The sequence below is a fragment of the Myotis lucifugus genome, unplaced genomic scaffold (genome assembly GCF_000147115.1).
Source record: "Myotis lucifugus unplaced genomic scaffold, Myoluc2.0 scaffold_97, whole genome shotgun sequence".
NCBI lineage: Eukaryota > Metazoa > Chordata > Mammalia > Chiroptera > Vespertilionidae > Myotis > Myotis lucifugus.
The window spans coordinates 2,817,058-2,838,145 of NW_005871145.1; the positions used below are offsets into that span (position 1 = coordinate 2,817,058).

The window sequence follows — 21,088 nt, forward strand, 5'->3', positions numbered from 1 at the left end:
AGGGGTATCTTGCTTTAACGTCTATATTACACCCCTACCCTTCATCAAGCTCTGGAATCGTGACAGAAGATCTTGAATGCAACATATCGGACCCGTGGTGAGCTTCCGTGCGTGTCCTATCTGGCCATGCCTTTTTTTTTTCCTACACGAGGGCTACAGTATTTGTTCCGCGGGAGGTGGACGGCCGTACCACGCTCCTCTGGGAGCTTGGAGTCGGACCGCAAGTCCTCCTCCGGCCCGGGGGTTAAGGTTGCAGCTGGCACCTGGTGCCACCTCCTGCGGCCCGCATTCGGAGGGCGACCCGCTCAGGACAGGACCCAGGAGGCCAGAACAGAACACTTTATGGGGGGGGGGGGCGACAGGGGGTCAGGGGCTCCCCGCCAGCTCGGCCTGCGCTGTCCACCCCCTCCCAGCCTCGCTCCCTCCTCCGACCGCTCCCCGTGGGCTTGTTGAGATGGACCCGACACATCCCTCCTGCCCTGGTATGTGCATTTCTCCACCCGCTTCCCTTCACTCCCAACAGACAAACCAAGAACGCCAGGCTGCCCCCACCCAGTGGGGACGTGGAGGTTCAGGGCCCGGAGCAGTGGCTGGGCTTCAAGGGGCACGGAGATGGGGTGTGGAGCGTTCAGAAGGCCCCCCGGATGCCCAGGGCCTCAGGGACGCCAGGGGAGGGCCGGGGCCGGACCCCCGACTTAGGGGCGGCTTCCCTTCCAGCATCTTTTAAAACACACGTCTCAGTCCTGACCCCAACACACACACCCCACACAGACCACATACACACACACCCCACACCCCACTCACACACACACACCAACCACACACCACAAACCACACACACTGTCTGCAAGTCCTGCCTTTAGTTTTGCACCTGCTGCCCGGCACCCAGAGTCTGGCCTCTTTGCCTGTCAGGGCCCAGGGAAGAAGACGGGGGAGAGGTAAGCATGGTCCAGGGTGCAGCCCTAAGCCCAAGAACCGGAACACGATGGGAAGAACCAGGTGCCATATGGAAGCCCCTGCCCAGGATGAGTCTGGCTTGGGGGTGGGAATTAGGGTGAAAGGGGAGGGTCAGGGGAAGGGGTCAAGGATTGAGGCCCAGGGCCCCAAAGAAGGAGGCTGGCCCTCGGGGCAGAAGCCTTTGCACAGGTCCCAGAGTGTTTCCTGTGCCAGGAGGGCAAAGACCTGGGCCCAGTGACCCCTCTCCTCAGCCTCCAAAGCCTTGTGGAGCCGGTAGACACAGGATAGGCCGGTGAGGAGCAGATGTTCAAAATCCCAGGGGCTAAGAGGAGGCCCCTTCCGCAGGTCCTGGAACTGCTGCAGCCGCTGCTCAGCGCCCTCCAAGTCACTGGGCACGTGGTGCTGCAGGAGGAGCCCGAGTCGGCGGCCTGGACGTGTGGACGCCAGTTCCTCGTCCTGGATGTGCAGCTGCCCGGTGACATCCAGCTCCAGCCTGGCCCAGAGCAGCTGCAAGGGGAGCTGTGTAAGGAGTGGGCTGGGCTCCGGGGCAGGGTAGGGAGCTAGAGTGGGCCAGGGGGGCATAAGCAGGCAGTAGGTCCCATGCTGGGTGGCCCCCTCCCCCAGCAAGCCCAGCTTGAGACATCCCCCTTCCCAACTCTGAGTTTAGGGACCTCTGGACACTGCCCCCTCACCCCCACCCCCATGTCCCAAGCTGGAGGAAAGACCTCAAACATCACTTCCGGGGCCTCTGGCTCCTGCAGGCCACCTGCCACGCTGGTGCTGTCCATGGGCTGCCCTGGGGCAGCAGAGAGAAGTCAGGCCCCTGCCAAGCTCCATCCTAAACAACCCAGCTTCCCAGAAGTGCCCCTTAGCTGCCTGTAAGAGTGTCTAGAGGTTTTAGCTGCAAGAGTAGGATTGCCATTCCATTCCCCGCCACCCGCACACTCCCTACACACATACACACATTGACATTTACCACCCCAGGCATAGGTCTTATTCCAAGATCATCGTCCCAAACCCGGATAGCACCTCAGCAAATGTCCAGAACTCCTTGAACTTCGCAGTTCCCTTGGCCAAGAGCTCCAGGGCAACGGGTCACGAGACACTTTACTTCCCACTCCCCCTCCCTCCCTATCATCTGGTTTACAGTGTAACCTAAAACAGTGACCTTCCTCAAAGATGGAGGACCCCTTTTGGAAAGAACCCACTCCTTCCTTACTCCTCAGTAGTGATGGTATGCAAGGCAGGGAGACCAGGCAAGGCAGAATGTCTGTTACAGCTTCCTTCATCCCACCCCAGGGCGCACCCGTCCCTTGAAATGATTGTTGCAAGCCCAGGGCAGATCAAGGGAAACTGCTTCAGGCATCAACCAGAATAAGCCCAGGCACAACTCTGTCCAGGGTCAGCACCTACGTTTATCTCCCTTCACTTCACCTGGACCTTTCCTGTTCTAGGGGAGGGGCCCACGCCATTAACCTCTGCAGCACACGTCAGCCCACAATCCCGAGGCCCTGCTAGGCTCAGATAGAACCAACTATAACTGCTATTAGCCAGCACCCTTCCTTGGTTCCCATCCACCCCACCCTGAAGCCCTGGTACCTTCGTGGTGCTGGGTTGTAGCCAACCCAGGGAGGAGGCAGATGGCTACCATTAGCCAAGCCAGGAACTTAATTTTCCCCGCCATGCCCCACCGCGTCCTCCGAGTTCTGCTCTCCCTGGCTGCTCTCTGCTCCTGCATCCGTCTGCCACACACCATGGCTCCAGCTTTCCACTGCAGGCTGCTCAAGTGTTCCCTGCTTTGCGTGTCAGTCTTCAAAGCAAAACAGGGAGGAGCTGGCTCTGGCTTCCCAGGGCTCTTTCCATCCCGTAGAAATGTGAAATCTTTGGTTGTTGGCAGTAGGAGGCTGTTGCTACCCAGATGGGCCGGATTCTTAGTTAATAGAAAAAAGGTGTTGGGTAGCAAACAGCTTGAGCTTGGCCCTCCTAAAAGGTAGGGAAGCCGAAACCGGTTTGGCTCAGTGGATAGAGCGTCGGCCTGCGGACTGGGGGGTCCCAGGTTCGATTCCGGTTGCGGGCGTGTGCCTGGGTTGCGGGCACATCCCCAGTGGGAGATGTGCAGGGGGCGGCTGATCGATGTTTCTCTCTCATCGATGTTTCTAGCTCTCTATCTCTCTCTCTTCCTCTCTGTAAAAAATCAATGAAATATATTTAAAAAAAAAAAAAAAAAAAGGTAGGGAAGAGCCCAGGCCGTAATACTACCTTACTATTTATCTGTCCTCATATCCAAAACATCCTGCAGCTGAGCCCAACTCCGGACGCCCAGTCCCCAGCCCAGCCTCCAGGGAGCACCTCAGCAGCCAAGAGCATCAGCTGCAAAGCTCAGTCCTACAAATGCATCCCCGACTGACTGGACAGTGCCATGGGCAGGCAAAGCCAAGCACTTCCACCTCAGGCACTCAGCCAGACCGGCTGAACACAGAGTCCAGACCAGCTCGGGTGGGGAGTCCTATCCCCTGGAAGCTCTGCAGCTCCCGAATGTCATTCGCCTCAGCCCTGGGTCCTCCTCTGCTTGTTTACAACATTCTTGGCTCAGGCCAGAGTCTAGGGCAGTGATGGCGAACCTATGACACGCATGTCAGCAGTGACACACGAACTCATTTTTTTGGTTGATTTTTCTTTGTTAAATGGCATTTAAATATATGAAATAAATATCAAAAATATAAGTCTTGCCAAGACCGGTTTGGCTCAGTGGATAGAGCGTCCGCCTGCGGACTGAAGGGTCCCGGGTTCGATTCTGGTCAAGGGCATGTACCTTGGTTTCGGGCACATCCCCAGTGGGAGGTGTGCAGGAGGCAGCTTGTCGATGTTTCTCTCATCGATGTTTCTGACTATCTCTCTCCCTTCCTCTCTGTAAAAAATAAAAATATATTAAAATATATATATATATATATATATATATATATATGTCTTTGTTTTACTATGGTTGCAAATATCAAAAAATTTATGTATGTGACATGGCACCAGAGTTAAGTTAGGGTTTTTCAAAATGCTGACACGCCGAGCTCAAAAGGTTCGCCATCACTGGTCTAGGAAGATTCCCTTAGATCAAGTGTGATGGGCTGTCAGGTTACAGGGTTCAAGACTCAAAAAGGAGCTGCAGCTCATGGAACCCTGTGGATATTTGGATGGAATGAGGGTGGATAGTGGTTTCCTGGTTCCACCCAGGCCCCTGGACACATAAGCTACTGCCAGACATGGACTTTCTCCAGCAGTTGTTGAGACCCTGCTAGAGGCCATGCCACACCCACCCTGAGGCCTGTGTGCTATATGAACTTTGAATTTCAGCTGCAGAACACCCCTCAGAAATACATCCAGGCCTGCAGGTCACCACATCTGTAACTGCACTATTCAGTCCCATTAAAACAGACTCCCAGTTTGGTAGTCAGCAGGGAAAACCCCTGCCTGCCATCTCCCCTCTCCTGAGTAAAAACTTCATGTTGATAAGCACACAGGAATTGGTAAGTCTAAGTAGGATTTTATTTACACAGACTCAATTATAGATAAGGCGCTTTCTAGGATCCAGATGCCTTCCCTGGAGCTACTTGGCTTCTGGTTTCTTGTCCCCGGCTTCAAGCTTGAGACTCTCAGGGGGCTGGCGATAGGCAGGGAAAGCCTCCCATGGGCTATTCAGGTCAAACTTGCGGAACTCTTGGGCCAATTCCACCGGCTCAGCCACCACACGCTTCACTTCATCATCATAGCGTAACTGCAAAAGAAAAAGGCAAGTTTGTGCGCGGACAAGACCTTGTTACAGCAAGCAGCCCACTTCCCCATGCCGGCCCCTTTACTTCTCTATTCTTGATTCCTGTCCCAGCCTGTTTCAAGTCTCCATCCACACCTGTTACTTACTAACCATAGTCCAAAATGCCCTCTGTCTCATGCCCTGCCATCACCCAGTCAGGCTCACCTGCCCACCATCCCATTATGAGCTCTTTCCAGCTGAACTGAATTTGCTCACCCATCCACACACTTTATAAGATAAGAATTTGCCCAGGATTAGAGAGCAAGTCAGTGGCTGAAAAGAGTACACCTAACTGGCAGGCACTAAAGTTCAGGCCTTGGGGCCTTGGCATTATCGGTGTCAAGATGTGAGGCAATCAATTTGTCTTTTAATCCAAGAACATGGTATATCCATCAATTTATGTTGGTCTTTTTATTTATTTTTAATTTTTTAGAGAAAGAAAATATCAATTTGTTGTTCCACTCATTTGTGCATTCACTGGTTGCTTCTTGTATATGCCTTGACTGGGTTTTGAACCTACAACCTTGGTATACTGGGAGGATGCTCTAACCAACTGAACTATCCAGCCAGCACTTATGTTGGTCTTTTTAATTTCTCTTGGCAATATGTTGTTGTTTTCAGTGTAAAGATTTGTTGTTGTTGTTGGTTGTTAATCCTCACTGGATATTTTTTCCATTGATTTTTTTTTTTTTTTTTAGAGAGAGTGGAAGGGAAGAATAGTAGGGGAGAGGGAGAGAGAGGGAGAAAGAGATTGAGGGAGAGCAAGATTGCTGTGAGACACACATTGATTAGTTGCCTCCTATACACACCCTGATTGGGGTCAGGGATTGAATCTGCAACCCAGGTATGTGCCCTTGACTGGAAATCGAACCTGGGACCCTTTGATACATGGGCCGACACTCTAACCCCTGAGCAATGCTGGCCAGGGCTAATTTGCTTTTTTAATTGAGGCAATCAATTTGGCATGGCTTTTCTTGTTATTGGAGGATCAGCTGGATAAGATAAGAACAAACAAGTGCTAGGGTTAAGAGGCAGTCCAAATTAGGGGGACAGTGGGGTGAAAGAAAGGGAGAAGAGAGGGAAGTAACCCTGACCAGAAGTAGCTTGAGAAGGAAAGGGAACCATGCAAAATACAGGAGCATTTGAGCACTAAAGAGAAGGGCTGGATTGCCACTATCTTGGTATTTCTAAGTCACTTTGCTACAAAATCACTGGTGTTAATGTACACAATACAGCATCTTCCCGCTGACAAACAACCTGCAGCACATGGATGGTAAAGCAAAGCACTGAACTTCTTTATAAGGCCCTTATGGTCACACTAGAGGCCTGGTGCATGAAAATTCATGCCCTGGAGGGGGGTTCCCTCAGCCTGGCCTGCCCCCTCTCACAGTCTGGGAGCCCTCAGGGGTGGGAGGCGATCAAGGGAAGGCAACGCTCCATCACACCTCTGCTGCTGCCACTGCTGGCAGCGCAAGCCTCAGCCGGCCCTGGTTACCTGAGCCTCGGGCGGCCCTGGGGCTGAGGGACTGGGGGACTCTGGAGGCAGGTGTGCAGAGTGGCCGGGCTCACCTGGAGGTAGGCCCGGCCTTGCTGGGAGCCTGCTGCCCCTGCGGGGCTGAGGGGACTGGGAGCCACCATCTTGTGGCTATGGGTGCTGCCATCTTTGAGGGCGGGGCAGTCAATTAGCATATTCCCTCCTTATTGGCTATGGGTGCCACCATCTTTGTAATGGCGTGATGGCCAATTAGCATATTCTCTCTTTATTAGATAGGATGTTACTGGTCCTGCCTCTGGCCATTCTCAAAGGCTGAATATTCAGTGTCTTCCCTGTCAGCTTCCTTCTCAGAGATCCAGGGTAGGGTAAAATGACATTCCACTTTCAGATCTTGGGGACAGACTCTGTGTTCTCAAGGCTGCCCTGATCATTCAAATGATCACTACAATAATGGCTAGCATCAACTGACCATTTATAGTACACCAGGTATTACACATACATCATTTAGAACACTGCAAATCTTATTGGTTAAGTACTATTATTGTTCCCAATTCACAGATGAGTAAAACTGTCATAGAGAAATTTGTAACTTACCCCAAATTATAAAAGTGGAGCTAGGATTTGAATCCAGAGCCAATGCTCTTAAACCACCACAATCCACAAACCATATTTCCTGCCATGCCCAGGATCCCCAGGTTCCCTGCCAGTCCTTCCCTGAGGCTGCTATCAGTTCCAAGGCTCCTACCTCAACGTAGCCAGACAGGGGAAAGTCTTTCCGGAAAGGATGTCCTTCAAAGCCATAGTCTGTCAGGATCCTTCTTAGGTCAGGGTGGTTAGCAAAGAAGACTCCAAACATGTCCCAGATCTAGAAAAAAGAGGCCCTCGGGCAACCAGTCCATCATGGCCAACATGGGGGTAAGGGGCTGTGCTGCCCACAGTAGTTCCAACCAATTCTGCAACTCTGGCTCAGAAGCACGGTCCACCATGCCCAGTAACTCACCTCCCTCTCATACCAGTTTGCTGCCTTATGCACAGAGACAGAGGACTCAATGGGTGTCAGCTCATCTGTATAGGTCTTCACACGGATGCGGGAGTTGAAGCGCAGAGACAGCAGGTTGTAAACAATCTAGGGAGAACAGAGGAAATGGAGGACCAAGATGGCCACAAGCTGAAGTCCCTGAGGGGGAATATCAATGATGACACAAGGTGAATTAGATAAATCTGCCTTCTATCCTGAAGCTCAAAACCTCAAGATCCTCCTGTACTTACAACTGCTTTCAAAGGCCTAAGCCACACTAACATGTAGCTGCTCAGCAGTCGGCATACGTGTCTTTGTTCATGCTATTCCCTTTGTCTAGGACAGTGATGGCGAACCTTTTGAGCTCGGTGTGTCAGCATTTTGAAAAACCCTAACTTAACTCTAGTGCTGTGTCACATATAGAAATTTTTTTATATTTGCAACCGTAGTAAAACAAAGACTTATATTTTTGATATTTATTTTATATATTTAAATGCCATTTAACGAAGAAAAATCAACCAAAAAAAATGAGTTCGTGTGTCACCTCTGACACGCGTGTCATAGGCTCGCCATCACTGGTCTAGGATGTCTCCAAACCACATCTCCCCCAATCCCAATCCTCACTGAACTAATTTCTAGTCTTCTGGTCATCCGTTAAGACTCAGCACAAACATTTTCTCTCCCTTCAAAGAAGCCTCCAGACAGGACTAAGTGGTCCTCCTTCATTATTATAGCACATCTTTAATATACCATGTGTCATATGTTATTACACTAAGCTGTTTATGTATCCTTCCTGACTAGAGTTTGAGGGACTCCTGGAAGGCAGTTATTGGGTGTTATTTCTCTGTCCCAGGATCTGGCAAATAGTATCTTATCAGTAAATGTCAATAGTTAAATATATTGAAAACTTGTGTGCTAGCAATCTACCTGTACTATCTCATTTAATCCCCACAACCACCCTGAGTTAGGGACAATTTTATACTTATTCTGCCCAAAAGAAAATGAAAAGTCAAAACAAGATTAAACAAAATATTCACACAGTGTATAGATGGCAGAGCCAGGATTTAAACTCGAGGACTGCCTGATGCTGAGGCTCTAGTTTAACTGTTTTGTTAAGCTGTTTGACCCAACTAAAACTAAGAAGGCTATGGTTCCTACTGGCAACTCAGTCTAAAAGTGTTCTGTTCCATTTCCTTCCTTTACCCCCAAAAACCTTCTCAAACCCCCTGACTGACCTCAAAACGGTTCTGCCGGGTTGGGATGTCCACTGCTGTCAAGTCAGCCAAGGATTTGAATTGTGCATTGGTGTGATCCCTGAGGAAAGTCAGCACTGGAATGACTCCATCAGGATGGATACAGAGTTCTAACTCATTGAAGCAGGACACCTGCAGACATGAAACAGGAGGTAGAGACAACAGAGAGCTACCAAGGGAGCAACTAACTTTAGCCTATTCTCTGATTTAAGGCAGAGAAAGAAACCTGAGTTGGGATGGAGGAATCTGTGGGGCTTTTTAAAAAATATGTTTTTCTTGATTCTAGAGGAGAGGGGAAGGGAGAGGATTTTAAAGAGAAACAATTGATGAGAGAGAAACATCAATCGTTTGCCTCCTGCACAGCCCTACTGGGGATCAATCCTGCAACCCGGGCATATGCCCTGACCAGGAATTGAAGCAGTGACCTCTTGGTTATGGGTTGATGCTCAACTACTGAGCCACACTGGCTGGGCAGAATCTGTGGTTTTTGATCCCAGGCTGCCCACTCCCACATGACCTGAAAATATGGTTCTTTCTTGACCCCGGCCAAACAACAGTACTGAATATTACCTGAACTTGTTGGATATACTTGGGCAGGATTTCAGCCACATACTCTCCAAAAGCTGAGAGCTGTTTGTGGGCCACATCATTCCGTGGTCTGACAGTGGCTGAAAGGAGAAGGCATATTTAACAAACAAATGGCAAAGACAGCAACCAGCCCTGCATCCAATCTAGTCTGGGCTTATAAGAGGCTCCCTGTAGAACTTTGAGAAAGGTGAGGATGGAGGGAATAGGAAGTGATGAAACCTTAGGGGAAATGCCACCTACACAGTCCGCAAAGACTCTCATATTGAAGCTGGCATGTTTGCCTCTTCTCAAAACTACTCCATGGTTCTTCCCTTCATAAAGCCTGCATTTCTGTTAAAGCAACATATGTCTCCGCTCTCTTACCAGACTCCACAAGGGTGGGAGCCAGAACGTTTGCTTCTGTGCATCTCCTTAGCACCTGGCTCATAGCAGGCTCTCAAGGAAGAACTTCAGGGCTTACGAGCTCTCACAGACTCTCCAGTTGAACCTTATATTTTTGTGCATAGATGAAGCAACTGAGACCCAAAAGGGGGGAAATGCCATGTCTCCTGACTCCCAGTTGGCTTATATTGTCTATAACGTGTCTCTATACAGTCATTCATGCAACCTAATCACTGAGCACCCAAACGGCATAAACTGCAGGGTAATGGCTATTTGTTCTCTGCCTCTGGCAGCAAGCAGGCCTGCTCTGTCACTCAATAGTGTTGTAACCCTGAGCAAGTTATTTCTCTGAACTGTTTCCTGCCTGATTCATAGTATGAAAATACTATCTACCTCATGAGATTGTTGTGAGGACTTTAAGACCATTCATAAAAACACTTCCCAGGTGCCTGGCACACAATAAGCACTCAATGTGAGCTACTATGACGACAGGCTCTATATTGGGCTCTAAGGCCCAAATATTATGTTTCCTGCTCTCAAACAGCTGACAGTTTAATCAGAAAAACAGAATCACGGAAGTGGACGAGGAGGCAATCATGGACATAACAGAGGGACCTAAGGGCACAGGGAGGGCCCGATTCGGCCTGCAGAGTGAGGATCGTAGCAGTCAGCTCTCCAAGGACAAGTAGACTTGCCAGGCCGCAGGGAAGGGCATCCCAGAGCAAGGACAAACATGACGAAGGGAATGAGGAGCCCCCGCCCGCAGTCCCGAGAAGGGCCGGGCCGCACATACTCACGGCGCTTGTCGGCCGCAGCGCTTTCCCTCCTCACCGGCAGCAACAGCGCCGAGGGTCGTCCAACCCCTGCACGGGGAGATAAAAGGCACAGGAGCGCAGGGTGAGGCCTGGGGGGCTCCCTGCGCTGGTCGCCCGCCCTCCTGCCCCGAGCCTCATCCGGTCATCCCCTGCTCACCCCTGGGCAGCGCCACGGCCCCCACCAGCCCCCGACACCAGGCCCTAGCGGCTGCCGCCATGATCCTCAGATGCAGACCAAGCAGCAAAGGCAAGACCTACAGGACACGGAGCCACAAGGGCACGGACCGGAAGCGGAAGTGTGCCTACATTTTCTTCCGGGCGGACGCCGGGCCAAAGGCAGAGGTTCCGGGATCCGGGCTTCCGAATGATAGGAAGGGAAGCAGGTGAGAAAACAAGGCAAGCTGGTGGGAAAACCGTGAGGTGAACGTGGCCCTAGCTTGGTGTGGCAGAATCTGGAAAGAAGGCGAGGACCCTAAAGAATCGGAACGGTGAGAGGAGGGGAAGGGGCGGGGTTCTGGGTTCCACATTCCACACCCCTTCCCCGCTTCCTTAGCTAAGCTTTTGACGGGGCTGGCGGGCCGGGGGGGGCGGCGGGGCGGAGGACGGTTTCCCCGGCGACCGTTTCCCGTTCCCAGGCCGACTCCAGGTGGAGCGGCGACACTGCACGTGGCAATGGGCCTCCTTGTGCCCTGGGCTTGGGACGACTGGCTCTCTCTCGAGTTCCGGAGCCTTGGGGAGTGATTAGGGTGAACTGAGAAATGCGAGGGAGAAACTCAGAAAAGAGCAGATGTGGGGCTGACAGATGTTCCTGCCAAGCCTCAGAGTAGAAGGTCTGGACTTCATGCGAGCGCCGGGGGAGGGAGAGCGTCTACCCGGACACAAGGATTTGGGGTGTGTTTTTTGCCTGGTTCTACTCTCCAGAACCTCGCTAGTTTTATACCCAGTAGTTATTTGGTTTGAAGGCTCTTTGCCAGGTTTTTAAGATAATTGGCTTACTCCAACCACTTGTTTTCATGCCTTGACCAAAAATTCCAGGCCTTTTGTTACATCACGGAAAGGAAACACCCATAGTGAGAAATTGTATTGATTTTAGTAGGTTTGTGGTGCCATTGCAGAATGAACCCAGCTGTAGTTGAAGGAGATCATCAGAGATGTTACTGGCGGGGCCAGGATTAAGGACAATCTGGGCCCACTTTGTTAACAATCACTTTTTCCTTCTCCCTCTGAATTGCACCATCTGATTCATAAACTGTGGCTGTGGATTCCTTGTTATTGAGGGTGGTGTTACTTTGCAGACAACGGGCAGAGAGAGAAGTTGGCTACCATGGAATCACCAGAGGAGCCTGGAGCATTAATGGATGAAAACTACTTTGTGAACTACACTTTCAAAGATCGGTCACACTCAGGCCGTGTGGCTCAGGGCATCATGAAACTGTGTCTGGAGGAAGAGCTGTTTGCTGACGTCACCATTTCAGTGGAAGGCCGGGAGTTTCAGCTCCACCGGCTGGTCCTCTCAGCTCAAAGCTGCTTCTTCCGGTCCATGTTCACGTCCAACCTGAAGGAGGCCCACAACCGGGTGATTGTGCTGCAGGATGTCAGTGAGTCTGTTTTCCAGCTTCTGGTTGATTATATCTACCATGGGACTGTGAAACTTAGAGCTGATGAGCTGCAGGAAATTTATGAGGTGTCAGATATGTATCAGCTGACATCTCTCTTTGAGGAATGTTCTCGGTTTTTGGCCCGCACAGTGCAGGTGGGGAACTGCCTTCAGGTGATGTGGCTGGCAGATCGGCACAGTGATCCTGAGCTGTACACTGCTGCCAAGCACTGTGCTAAGGCCCACCTAGCCCAGCTGCAGGACACAGAGGAATTTCTCCACTTGCCCCACCATCTACTCACCGATATCATCTCTGGTAAGTTGAGGGAGGGGGCATATCATACCCAGTGCATGTTCTAGTTCAAGAGAAAGAAACCCTCAGGCTTCCTGGTGTTAGTTTACGGTATTGGTGGGAATTTAGATATCTTCTGAAAGAAATTGAGTTGAGATTTAGTGTAGCTGCTGTCAGAGACAGAGTCCCCTTTTGAGGAAGACTCCAGGAAAAGAAAGGGAGCAGAAGGTAGTGAGGAAGTATTTGTATGTATACTCTAATCTCCCGTGCATAGGTGTTCTTTTTTCTATTTCTGTTTTTTGCTTATTTTAAATATATTTTTATTGATTTCAGAGAGGAAGGGAGAGGGAGAGATATAGAAACATCAATGATAAGAATCATTGATTGGCTGCCTCCTGCACGCCCCCTACAACCCAGGCATGTGCTCTTGACTGGAATCGAACCTGGGACCCTCCAGTCCGCAGGCCAACGCTTTATCCACTGATCCAAACCAGCTAGGGCCATAGGTGTTCTTATCTATCCTGCACTCTGCATGTACCTGTTACCTAAGTAAATTTATGATGAATGATGGATAAGTCAAGATACCTAAAAAAAACTTTTTAAAAAATATATCTTTATTGATTTTAGAGAGGAAGGGAGAGGGAGAGATAGAAACATCGATGAGAATCATTGATTGGCTGCCTCCTGCACCCCCCCCCCCGCCCCTCCCCAGGATCAAGCCCACAACCCGGGCATGTGCTCTGACTGGAAATCAAACCATGACATCCTGGTTCATAGGTTGACGTGCAACCACTGAGCCATGCCGGTTGGGCCCTAAAAAATATTTTAAGTGATTGGCCAAGTTTAGGTTACAATCCTGATACTGCAAGTGAGATATACACATACCACATACTTTAGGTGTGAGCTCTGCAGCCCAGTAGATTGCTTCTGTGGCAAATGGGAGTATATCAAACCACCCATTTTGATTAAAAGGCAATTTGAGATTTTCTCATACATGTACGCATACATACATAGTGGTAGTCTAACAAAGTGATTCATATATTTAAAGTCCCTGGCTCTAGATCTCCCTTTTGGATTGTCAGAGTGCCATTGACCATGCCTTTCCTTTGGGTCTCAACAGATGGAGTTCCATGTTCCCAGAACCCAACAGAGGCAATAGAAGCCTGGATCAATTTTAATAAAGAGGAAAGAGAGTCTTTTGCAGAGTCACTCAAGAGTAGCTTGAAGGTAAGGCAGATTTCTTTGGATTGGGACACTACACTAGCCATGTATTACACCCGTCTATTACACCCGTCAATTGGGCTGGCCATTTTGATGGTGATTGTCTCTGGCTTGAAGTTGATAGGAGCTGGGGGAGAAGGATGAGCTCCAAAGCTCCTTGATGGAACTACTTTCATCACTGCATTAACAATCCTAAGCACCCTTTGTCTGAATCACCAGCTCGTGATAGTTTTAAGAAGCTGAGAGGATGAGTGCAACAGATTCTCCGCCCCGGCATAAAATGCCTGAAAAGTGATTGGAGGAGAGTCAGGGTGACACACAGAAACCGGAGGGGAGTAGGCTAGAGCAAAATGCAAGTGTGTGGCCTAAGATCTTAAAGCATTGAGTCTAAGCTGAGCCTTGGCCTAGAATCGGTAGATATCACTTATAATTTTAATTTTTCCAATAGGAAATTGGGGAGAATGTGCACATTTATCTCATCGGGAAAGAGTCATCTCGTACCCACTCATTGGCTGTGTCCTTGCATTGTGCTGAAGATGACTCCATCAGTGTACGTGGCCAAAACAGTTTGTGCCACCAGATCACTGCAGCCTGCAAGCATGGTGGAGACTTGTATGTGGTAGGAGGGTCCATCCCACGGCGCATGTGGAAATGTAACAATGCCACTGTGGACTGGGAGTGGTGTGCGCCCTTACCCCGGGACCGGCTCCAGCACACCATGGTGTCTGTGCCCGGGAGAGATGCTATATATTCACTGGGTGGCAAGACACTGCAGGATACCCTCTCCAATGCAGTTATCTATTACCAGGTAGATTATAACATCTGGATAGAGACAACACAGCTAGAGGTGGCTGTGTCAGGGGCCGCTGGAGCCAATCTCAACGGGATCATCTACTTACTCGGGGGGGAGGAGAATGACCTGGACTTCTTTACCAAACCTTCCCGACTCATCCAGTGCTTTGACACAGAGACAGACAAGTGCTACATGAAGCCCTATGTGCTGCCCTTTGCCGGCCGCATGCATGCCGCTGTGCATAAGGATCTGGTGTTCATCGTGGCTGAAGGGGACTCCCTGGTCTGCTACAATCCCCTGCTAGACAGCTTTACCCGGCTTTGCCTTCCTGAGGCCTGGAGCTCCACCCCACCCCTCTGGAAGATCGCCAGCTGTAATGGGAGCATTTATGTTTTTCGGGATCGATATAAAAAGGGGGATGCCAACACCTACAAGCTTGACCCTGCCACTTCAACTATAACAGTCACCAGAGGCATTAAGGTGCTGCTTACTAATTTGCAGTTTGTGTTGGCATAAGGCAGTGGGGGAAGAGCGGCTGACTTCTGTCCTCCCCTTTTCCAGTACCTACCCATACAAACTGGAAGTCTCCAAAATCCCAACTCAGAGGACTATGTTATTTTGTGGCACATGTTCAAAAGGCAGCCCTCAGCCCTTCCCTGAATCCATAGGGGTAGCCATTGTGGGGCTTTCTAGACTGCCACTGCTCAGCTGGCTGCCTGAATGAGTGCAGGTCAGCCTGTTCTCTGCCATCCCTGGTGATCCTGTGCCCACCGCCGATTGCTCAGAGCAAGCACTCCTTGGATCTTAGGTACAGCCTCCCCTCCTTACCTGATCAGTGTTAAATATAAGCAACCCTGACCCCAGGACAAAAGGAAAAATGCCCAATCTTTCTTCTATGGTCTGCAAAGTTATTTGGTAATTTTTTCACAAAGAATTAGGTGTTTTAAGAGTTTTTCCTTCAGGCTTTGGTGGGAGAATGGACAAAACTGAAGGTGTCCTTCACCAGCAAGAGTCAACTCTAAAATTCTGGACATTGTGTCTATTGCTTTCTCATCTATCTGTCAGGAAATGTATATTTCGGTTTGATTTTTGGCTTACTCTAAGGGATAAGCCAGAAAACAGTAGAAAGGATTATTTTTATTAATAGCAGAAACATTTTTCAAACTCAAATATATAAGGTCTCTACTCTTTTAAAAGCTCTAAGTCCAGTCTAGAGCTAGAAACTGTTCATACAAATAAAGTTTCTAGAGGGATACGTGTGTCTGTTTTGAATTCTGAAGGAGTGATTTCCTGACGGAAACTAATTACATGCACACACATTTCTAAGTCAGCCACAATCCCAATTGAATACCATATTTCCTTTTTTATACACAGGATTGCTGCTCCAAAAGTGAGGGGCCAGTGAATTGAGATTCTGACAGTGGCAAAGAGCCAGAGCTGATATTTCTTCTCTTTCCTAGTGTTAAATGTCTTTGAGTTATGGTGCTAAATATCACCAGGTGCAACAGTAGGTGCATGATAGATTTCTTTGACCTTATTCAAAAAATAAGACATCCTCATCCCTATCCCACATCCCCATACCCTGCAAATAAAAGCCAGGCTAAATCTTTCTAGCCATACAACAGTGTTATTTCAGGAAACCGAAACCATGACAAATGGAGAAAAATGACCCATTACTTAGCACACTTCGGTTATGTTGCCTGGGCTTAAGCCCCATTGGTCCTTTAAGCGATTGCATTCTATTGCCAGCAGGGTTGTCTTGAGTTCTTTCTAGTCCACATGCTTCATGTCTGTGACGGGTGATACAGCTCCCTCTTTGCTGCCTCTGCAGTAATCTTGTGGAACTCCTTGAGGATTTCAAACTGGCCAGGTCTGATAAAGATGTGTGACCGGATCTTGGTGATGGCTCGTATAGCCTCCTCTGGGCTCCAGTTGTACACCTGAAGTACAGGGTTGGGAAATGAAAGAAGCCGGTGTAAGGTGCTAATGGGCTCCCAGAATTTCATTTTTATAAAAACTCCATTTTGGGGAGGAGAGGGGTTAAAAACCATGTTCCATGTATTATAAGGGAGAGCAGTTTAGCACTCTCAGTTAACCAGCCTCAAATTACAGGCCAGGGGGACAAGTCAGTCCACTTAATTCTTGCTCTGCCAAACTCTTGTAAAAGAAGGTTGAACGTGTGGCACTCAGATCCTAAATCCAAGCCTGCCAAGGCCTACTAGGTGTCCTCCCTGAGCTGGACCAGTGGGTACAAGTTTCCTGGAAAGAGCAGATGTTTTTATGTAACTTGTCACCATAACTAGAAAAACAGCACTTTGAATTTTACAGGTAGGGTTATCTTTGTGTCCTAAACTTACTGGTTTAGAATGCAACAGAACCAAGAAAATATAGATTCTAGCCTGCCGGTTCAATTTTCACTTGGCCCAAAATATCCTCCTGAGACCCTGTTTTCAGCAAACAGTCCTAATGACCAAAGCTTTAGTATTGTTAAATCATGTACTCACCAATCCACAGTAACACAAACAAGGCCAGGTGGTTATCTTTACATTTCCTTTTTCCTTAAACTATCCACATGACTTAGTAAATGCTCTGCAGGGGCCAGACAGCTAACAAAAATAAGCTAAGCAGGGGGCATACAATGGAAGAGTATTTGCTTCTAAATATTTTTACTAGTAAGTGTCCCACCTGCTAATCATAACAAATTGATAGGAGGAATTCCATTGGATCCTGTTTCTAGAAACTAATGTCCAAAACTCTACTCTGAAACACTTGAAGAAATCTGAGTACTATAGAGCCGTAAGTGATCAGCACTATTTACAGTACTAGACATGCTATTTTTAACAAGTGTTTCTAGCCCTCAGCTGGTGTTAATATCCTTTGCAATTCCATTTATTGAGTGTCTGCTGTAAGTCAGTGTTTGACATACTTTCTCATTCAAACTCCATAACACATTTAGTTTAAGGAAACAGCATCGGAGAGAGAAGCCACTTTTGCGTAAGGTCACATAGCTGGCAGCTGGCACAGCCACAGGTCAGCCTATTGACAAGCTCAGGTACTTTCCACCTCCCAACAGTCTGAAACGGGGGACACGGCTCCTTCCAGCAAGACCCCCCTGTAGACTATGCTACTGAAGTTCTGGAAATCTGCTGTAAAGGGGACCCACCCAGAAAGACCTCTCCTACCTGAATCAGATACGCTGCCACCATAGTGGCACTTCGGGAACGCCCAGCCTTACAATGCACGTAGACACTCTGGCCCAGGGACTGGTACTTGAGAGCAAACTGAACTCCTTTCTGGAGGTTAGTCAAGGTTGGGATTCCAATCATGTCTATTGTGCTGAGTCGCAGCTGCTCAACTCCTACTTTCCTCCACTCCTGGGACCAGGTCCACCAGCATAAAAGGATGAAAAAAGCCAGATGTTAGTCTTATGAAGATGGGCTCCCAAGAGGTAGCAAAGCAACAAGGAAGCTTCAGGGTTTACTACACTGTGAATATACTGTTTACTGTTTTCTCTTTTTTTAAAAAAATATATTTTATTGATTTTTTACAGAGAGGAAGGGAGAGGGATAGAGAGTTAGAAACATTGATGAGAGAGAAACATCGATCAGCTGCCTCCTGCACACCCCCCACTGGGGATGTGCCCGCAACCAAGGTACATGCCCTTGACCAGAATCGAACCCGGGACCCTTGAGTCCGCAGGCCGATGCTCTATCCACTGAGCCAAACCAGTTAGGGCTAACAAGAAACTCTTACAGAAATATTTTGTGTATTGCTTTTATCCAGAAAAAAAATTTTTTTTAATATGTTCTTATTGATATTTTTAGCGAGGGCAAGAGAGAAACATCAATGTGAGAGAAACATCAATCAACGGTCTCCCGAACACATGACTACACCCCTACCAGGGATGGAGCCTCAAGTTTGGGTATATGTTCTGACCAGGAATCAAACTGGGGACCTTTAGGTGCATAGGATGGCACTCAACCAACTGAACCACACCAGCCAGGGCCAGAAGTATTTTTGCAATGACTGACCTACATGGTTGGTCTTTACCAAACAATAACTATGCTGCTGAGTTAGAATTATGTCCAAGATTTAAAGTGTTCTTAAAGTGCCCTTTGGGTATTTGAATTTTTAACTGCAAAACACCTTACCTAATAATAGACAAACATGTAAATTGATCGTCCCTCTGCTACGCTCACCAGCCAATCAGGAGAGTATGCAAATTAACCCAACAAAGATGGCAGTTAATTTGCATATGTAGGAGCGAAGACTGAAGGTGGCTCTTAAAGGTGGCCCCGGCTGGAGCGAAGGCCTGGGTCCCGGGTGCCGGAAAAAAACCGGTGCCGGAGCCAGGAGAAGGGAAGGCCTATTGCACGAATCTCTTTGTGCAACGGGCCTATAGTTACTATATAAAATTCATCTACAAAAGTTGTGAAACTGTCTCTTTGCATAATCTTGGTCCCTATGCAATGACCTAGCTGCCGGGTTTAGCTACTGTATTTTGAGAGCTTTCTATTACCACTTTCTATTACCACTTTTTTCTTTAGAGGGTATGTGGTAGAAAGCAGAGTTAGTTCCCAGCCAGTGTGGCTCAGTGGTTGAACATCGACTCCTGAACCAGGAGGTCATGATTTGATTCCAAGTCAGGGCAGGTGCCCAGGCTGGAGGCTTGATCCTCAGTGGAAGGCATGCAGGAGGCACCCAATCAATGATTCTCTCTCATCTTTGATGTTTCTATCTCTCTCCCTCTCCCTTCCTCTCTGAAATCAATAAAACTATATACTAAAAAACAAAATAAAGTTATTTTTAAATTAAAACAATGCACATACCTTTGCTACTGAAATGTTTACACTTAGCAAAGAAGAAAAGACTCAGAAATAGAAAAAAGGCCTCTGGCAAACTGAGCAACTTTTTTTTTTTCTTTAAGCCTTCGGGCCTTCAGATACTCTTGTTAATCTCTTAGCTAGAACCAGAGACTTTAGAACTCTGAATGAAGGTCAATAAAGCTCATGAAATTAGCAAATGTCTTTGCAGTGCGTAGCTTATGCTACAACTAGAGGCCCGGTGCATGACATTCGTGCACTGGGGGTGGGGGGGGGGAGGGGGGAGGGGGTCTCCTCAACCAGTCCTGCGCCCTCTCGCAATCTGCAATCCAGGACCCCTTGGGGGATATTGGACTGCCTAGGCAGGAGAGCCTGGCTTCTGGCTGAGCGGTGCTCCCCCTGTAGGAGCTGCTCCCTGATGGTCAGTGTGCCTCATAGCGACCAGTTGTTCTGCCGTTCAGTTCATTTGCATATTAGGGTTTTATGATATAGGATTACACCAGAAACTCCTGCAGTGGTTGGTAAATATTCAGATCCTGGAACCCAAGCTGAAGTTCCTGAGTTAGACTCTCTGGGGCTTGTACCTAGGAATATGATATTTTAAGGAGCCTGGTAGATCATATTACAATGTGAGGCCCACTGCTTTGGAGATTTCTTTTTTCTTTTTTTTTTTCAAAATATATTTCATTGATTTTTTACAGAGAGGAAGGGAGAGGAATAGAGAGTTAGAAACATCGATGAGAGAGAAACATTGATCAGCTGCCTTTTGCACACCCCCTCCTGGGGATGTGCCCGCAACCAAGGTACATGCCCTTGACCGGAATCGAACCTGGGACCCTTCAGTCCGCAGGCCAATGCTCTATCCACTGAGCCAAACCGGTTAGGGCGAGATTTCTTTTTTCTAGGCTAGTGGGATAATATAGCTACTTAGTACGAATGTCAATACCTCACAGCCAGCAACCACGCCCTTTCTATGATTCCTCTTGCTCCACAGGGCTGACCACACCTAGGAACATTTACCATTCTGGCTAATAGCTTCTGAAGCTTTATGGCAAAGTACTTTGGGAAATGGAAGGAACCGTTACCCATTCCTTAAAAATCCATGCCATCACTAATCAATATATTTTAAATGTGAGTCACAAATGTCTTTCAGGTTTCAAGAAACCTACGGGTTGAAATTACGGCATCTTCATCAGGCCATGCTAGTAAACAAGGAAGATAGCTGTATCGTGCTAGTAGAGGTCAAACACAACAGAGGACAATGCCTGATCACCTCGTGGAGAGTCCCACAGACAGGCATCCACACTTAAAGAAGATTATGTTTTAGGCCCAAACTTCCTTATGACAGTACTTTGTAACTCCACCACATCTCTAACATCTCAATAAAAATACCCTCAAGTCAGAGCCAAATTAACCCGATGCAGTTTTTCAATGGGTTTTATGATAAATTTACTCTGGGAGTGGGGGTGGCTTTTCTTCTCCAAGTTTATGGGGCCTTCGTCTTGAATGCCTAGGGCAGCGCCTCCCCCATACTCAGTGCTCAGTAAGTGTGTAATGAATGAGATCAGTAAGTGTCGAATGAATGAGATCAGCAAGCCAAAGAAAAGTTGCCTTTCAAATTTGGTTACTGATTTTTTAAAAAATATATATTTTATTGATTTTTTACAGAGAGGAAGGGAGAGGGATAGAGTTAGAAACATCGATGAGAGAGAAACATCGATCAGCTGCCTCCTGCACACCCCCTACTGGGGATGTGCCCCCAACCAAGGTACATGCCCTTGACCGGAATCGAAGCCGGGACCCTTCAGTCCGCAGGCCGCCGCTCTATCCACTGAGCCAAACCACTGAGCCAAACCGGTCAGGGCTGCTTACTGATTCTTAATTACCGAAATTAAAAATACATTTGTGCACAAAGGGGTAACCGGACTCTGTCAACTCTACTTCAAACGCCTTTCACCAACAGTTTTTGTTTCACAATGAGTTTCTACCTCCGGTCGCAGCCATTTAAGCTTAGAGTACCGGGCCCTCCTCTGAAGGGGCCAACAGGCCGGGA

General features: G+C 48.4%; 5 protein-coding genes across 6 annotated transcripts in view; 2 read left to right on the forward strand and 3 right to left on the reverse strand.

Moving 5' to 3' along the window:
- The window catches only part of C1QTNF4 (C1q and TNF related 4), a 5,204-nt gene extending 4,262 nt beyond the window's left edge, over window positions 1–942 (forward strand). Inside the window, 1 exon segment of the mRNA XM_014458549.2 lies at window positions 913–942. Within this exon segment, the coding sequence (XP_014314035.2) occupies window positions 913–942 (30 nt within the window).
- On the reverse strand, window positions 403–2,998 carry FAM180B (family with sequence similarity 180 member B). Its single transcript, XM_006091939.3, has 3 exons — window positions 2,557–2,998; window positions 1,683–1,753; window positions 403–1,464 (listed from the first exon to the last, which is right to left on the reverse strand). Exons 1-3 carry the CDS (start codon window positions 2,711–2,713, stop codon window positions 1,069–1,071), a joined length of 624 nt encoding a protein of 207 aa, XP_006092001.1. The 5' UTR covers window positions 2,714–2,998; the 3' UTR covers window positions 403–1,068.
- Window positions 2,999–4,472: 1,474 nt separating this feature from the next.
- On the reverse strand, window positions 4,473–10,609 carry NDUFS3 (NADH:ubiquinone oxidoreductase core subunit S3). The gene is made up of 7 exons (XM_006091940.3): window positions 10,467–10,609; window positions 10,292–10,357; window positions 9,096–9,193; window positions 8,508–8,657; window positions 7,255–7,380; window positions 7,000–7,119; window positions 4,473–4,723 (listed from the first exon to the last, which is right to left on the reverse strand). Exons 1-7 carry the CDS (start codon window positions 10,525–10,527, stop codon window positions 4,556–4,558), a joined length of 789 nt encoding a protein of 262 aa, XP_006092002.1. The 5' UTR covers window positions 10,528–10,609; the 3' UTR covers window positions 4,473–4,555.
- On the forward strand, window positions 10,596–15,465 carry KBTBD4 (kelch repeat and BTB domain containing 4). Of its 2 annotated transcripts, none has more exons than XM_014458546.2 (4): window positions 10,596–10,797; window positions 11,558–12,222; window positions 13,319–13,425; window positions 13,868–15,465. In XM_014458546.2, exons 2-4 carry the CDS (start codon window positions 11,634–11,636, stop codon window positions 14,726–14,728), a joined length of 1,557 nt encoding a protein of 518 aa, XP_014314032.1. In that variant the 5' UTR covers window positions 10,596–10,797; window positions 11,558–11,633; the 3' UTR covers window positions 14,729–15,465. The 2 variants fall into 2 exon arrangements, with proteins under 2 accessions (XP_014314032.1, XP_014314031.1); XM_014458545.2 differs by having other exon boundaries at window positions 11,605–12,222.
- A 354-nt stretch (window positions 15,466–15,819) lies between these two features.
- On the reverse strand, window positions 15,820–17,631 carry PTPMT1 (protein tyrosine phosphatase, mitochondrial 1; the record flags this gene model as incomplete). The annotated part of the gene is made up of 2 exons (XM_023756600.1): window positions 15,820–16,152; window positions 17,395–17,631. Coding segments are annotated over 2 exons (393 nt in total), but the record flags the coding sequence as incomplete, so codon positions are not given.
- Between the last annotated feature and the right edge of the window lie 3,457 nt (window positions 17,632–21,088).

Coding starts and splice junctions, on each gene's coding strand:
- FAM180B (XM_006091939.3), bottom strand. CDS start 2,713: ATGGTGTGTGGCAGACGGATGCAGGAGCAGAGAGCAGCCAGGGAGAGC. Junction 1,754..2,556: donor TACAACCCAGCACCACGAAG/GTACCAGGGCTT, acceptor CTGCTGCCCCAG/GGCAGCCCATGGACAGCACC. Junction 1,465..1,682: donor CCCCGGAAGTGATGTTTGAG/GTCTTTCCTCCA, acceptor CTCCCCTTGCAG/CTGCTCTGGGCCAGGCTGGA.
- KBTBD4 (XM_014458546.2), top strand. CDS start 11,634: ATGGAATCACCAGAGGAGCCTGGAGCATTAATGGATGAAAACTACTTT. Junction 12,223..13,318: donor ACTCACCGATATCATCTCTG/GTAAGTTGAGGG, acceptor GGGTCTCAACAG/ATGGAGTTCCATGTTCCCAG. Junction 13,426..13,867: donor CACTCAAGAGTAGCTTGAAG/GTAAGGCAGATT, acceptor TTTTTCCAATAG/GAAATTGGGGAGAATGTGCA.
- NDUFS3 (XM_006091940.3), bottom strand. CDS start 10,527: ATGGCGGCAGCCGCTAGGGCCTGGTGTCGGGGGCTGGTGGGGGCCGTG. Junction 9,194..10,291: donor CGCTGCGGCCGACAAGCGCC/GTGAGTATGTGC, acceptor TTCTCCTTTCAG/CCACTGTCAGACCACGGAAT. Junction 8,658..9,095: donor AGTATATCCAACAAGTTCAG/GTAATATTCAGT, acceptor TCATGTCTGCAG/GTGTCCTGCTTCAATGAGTT.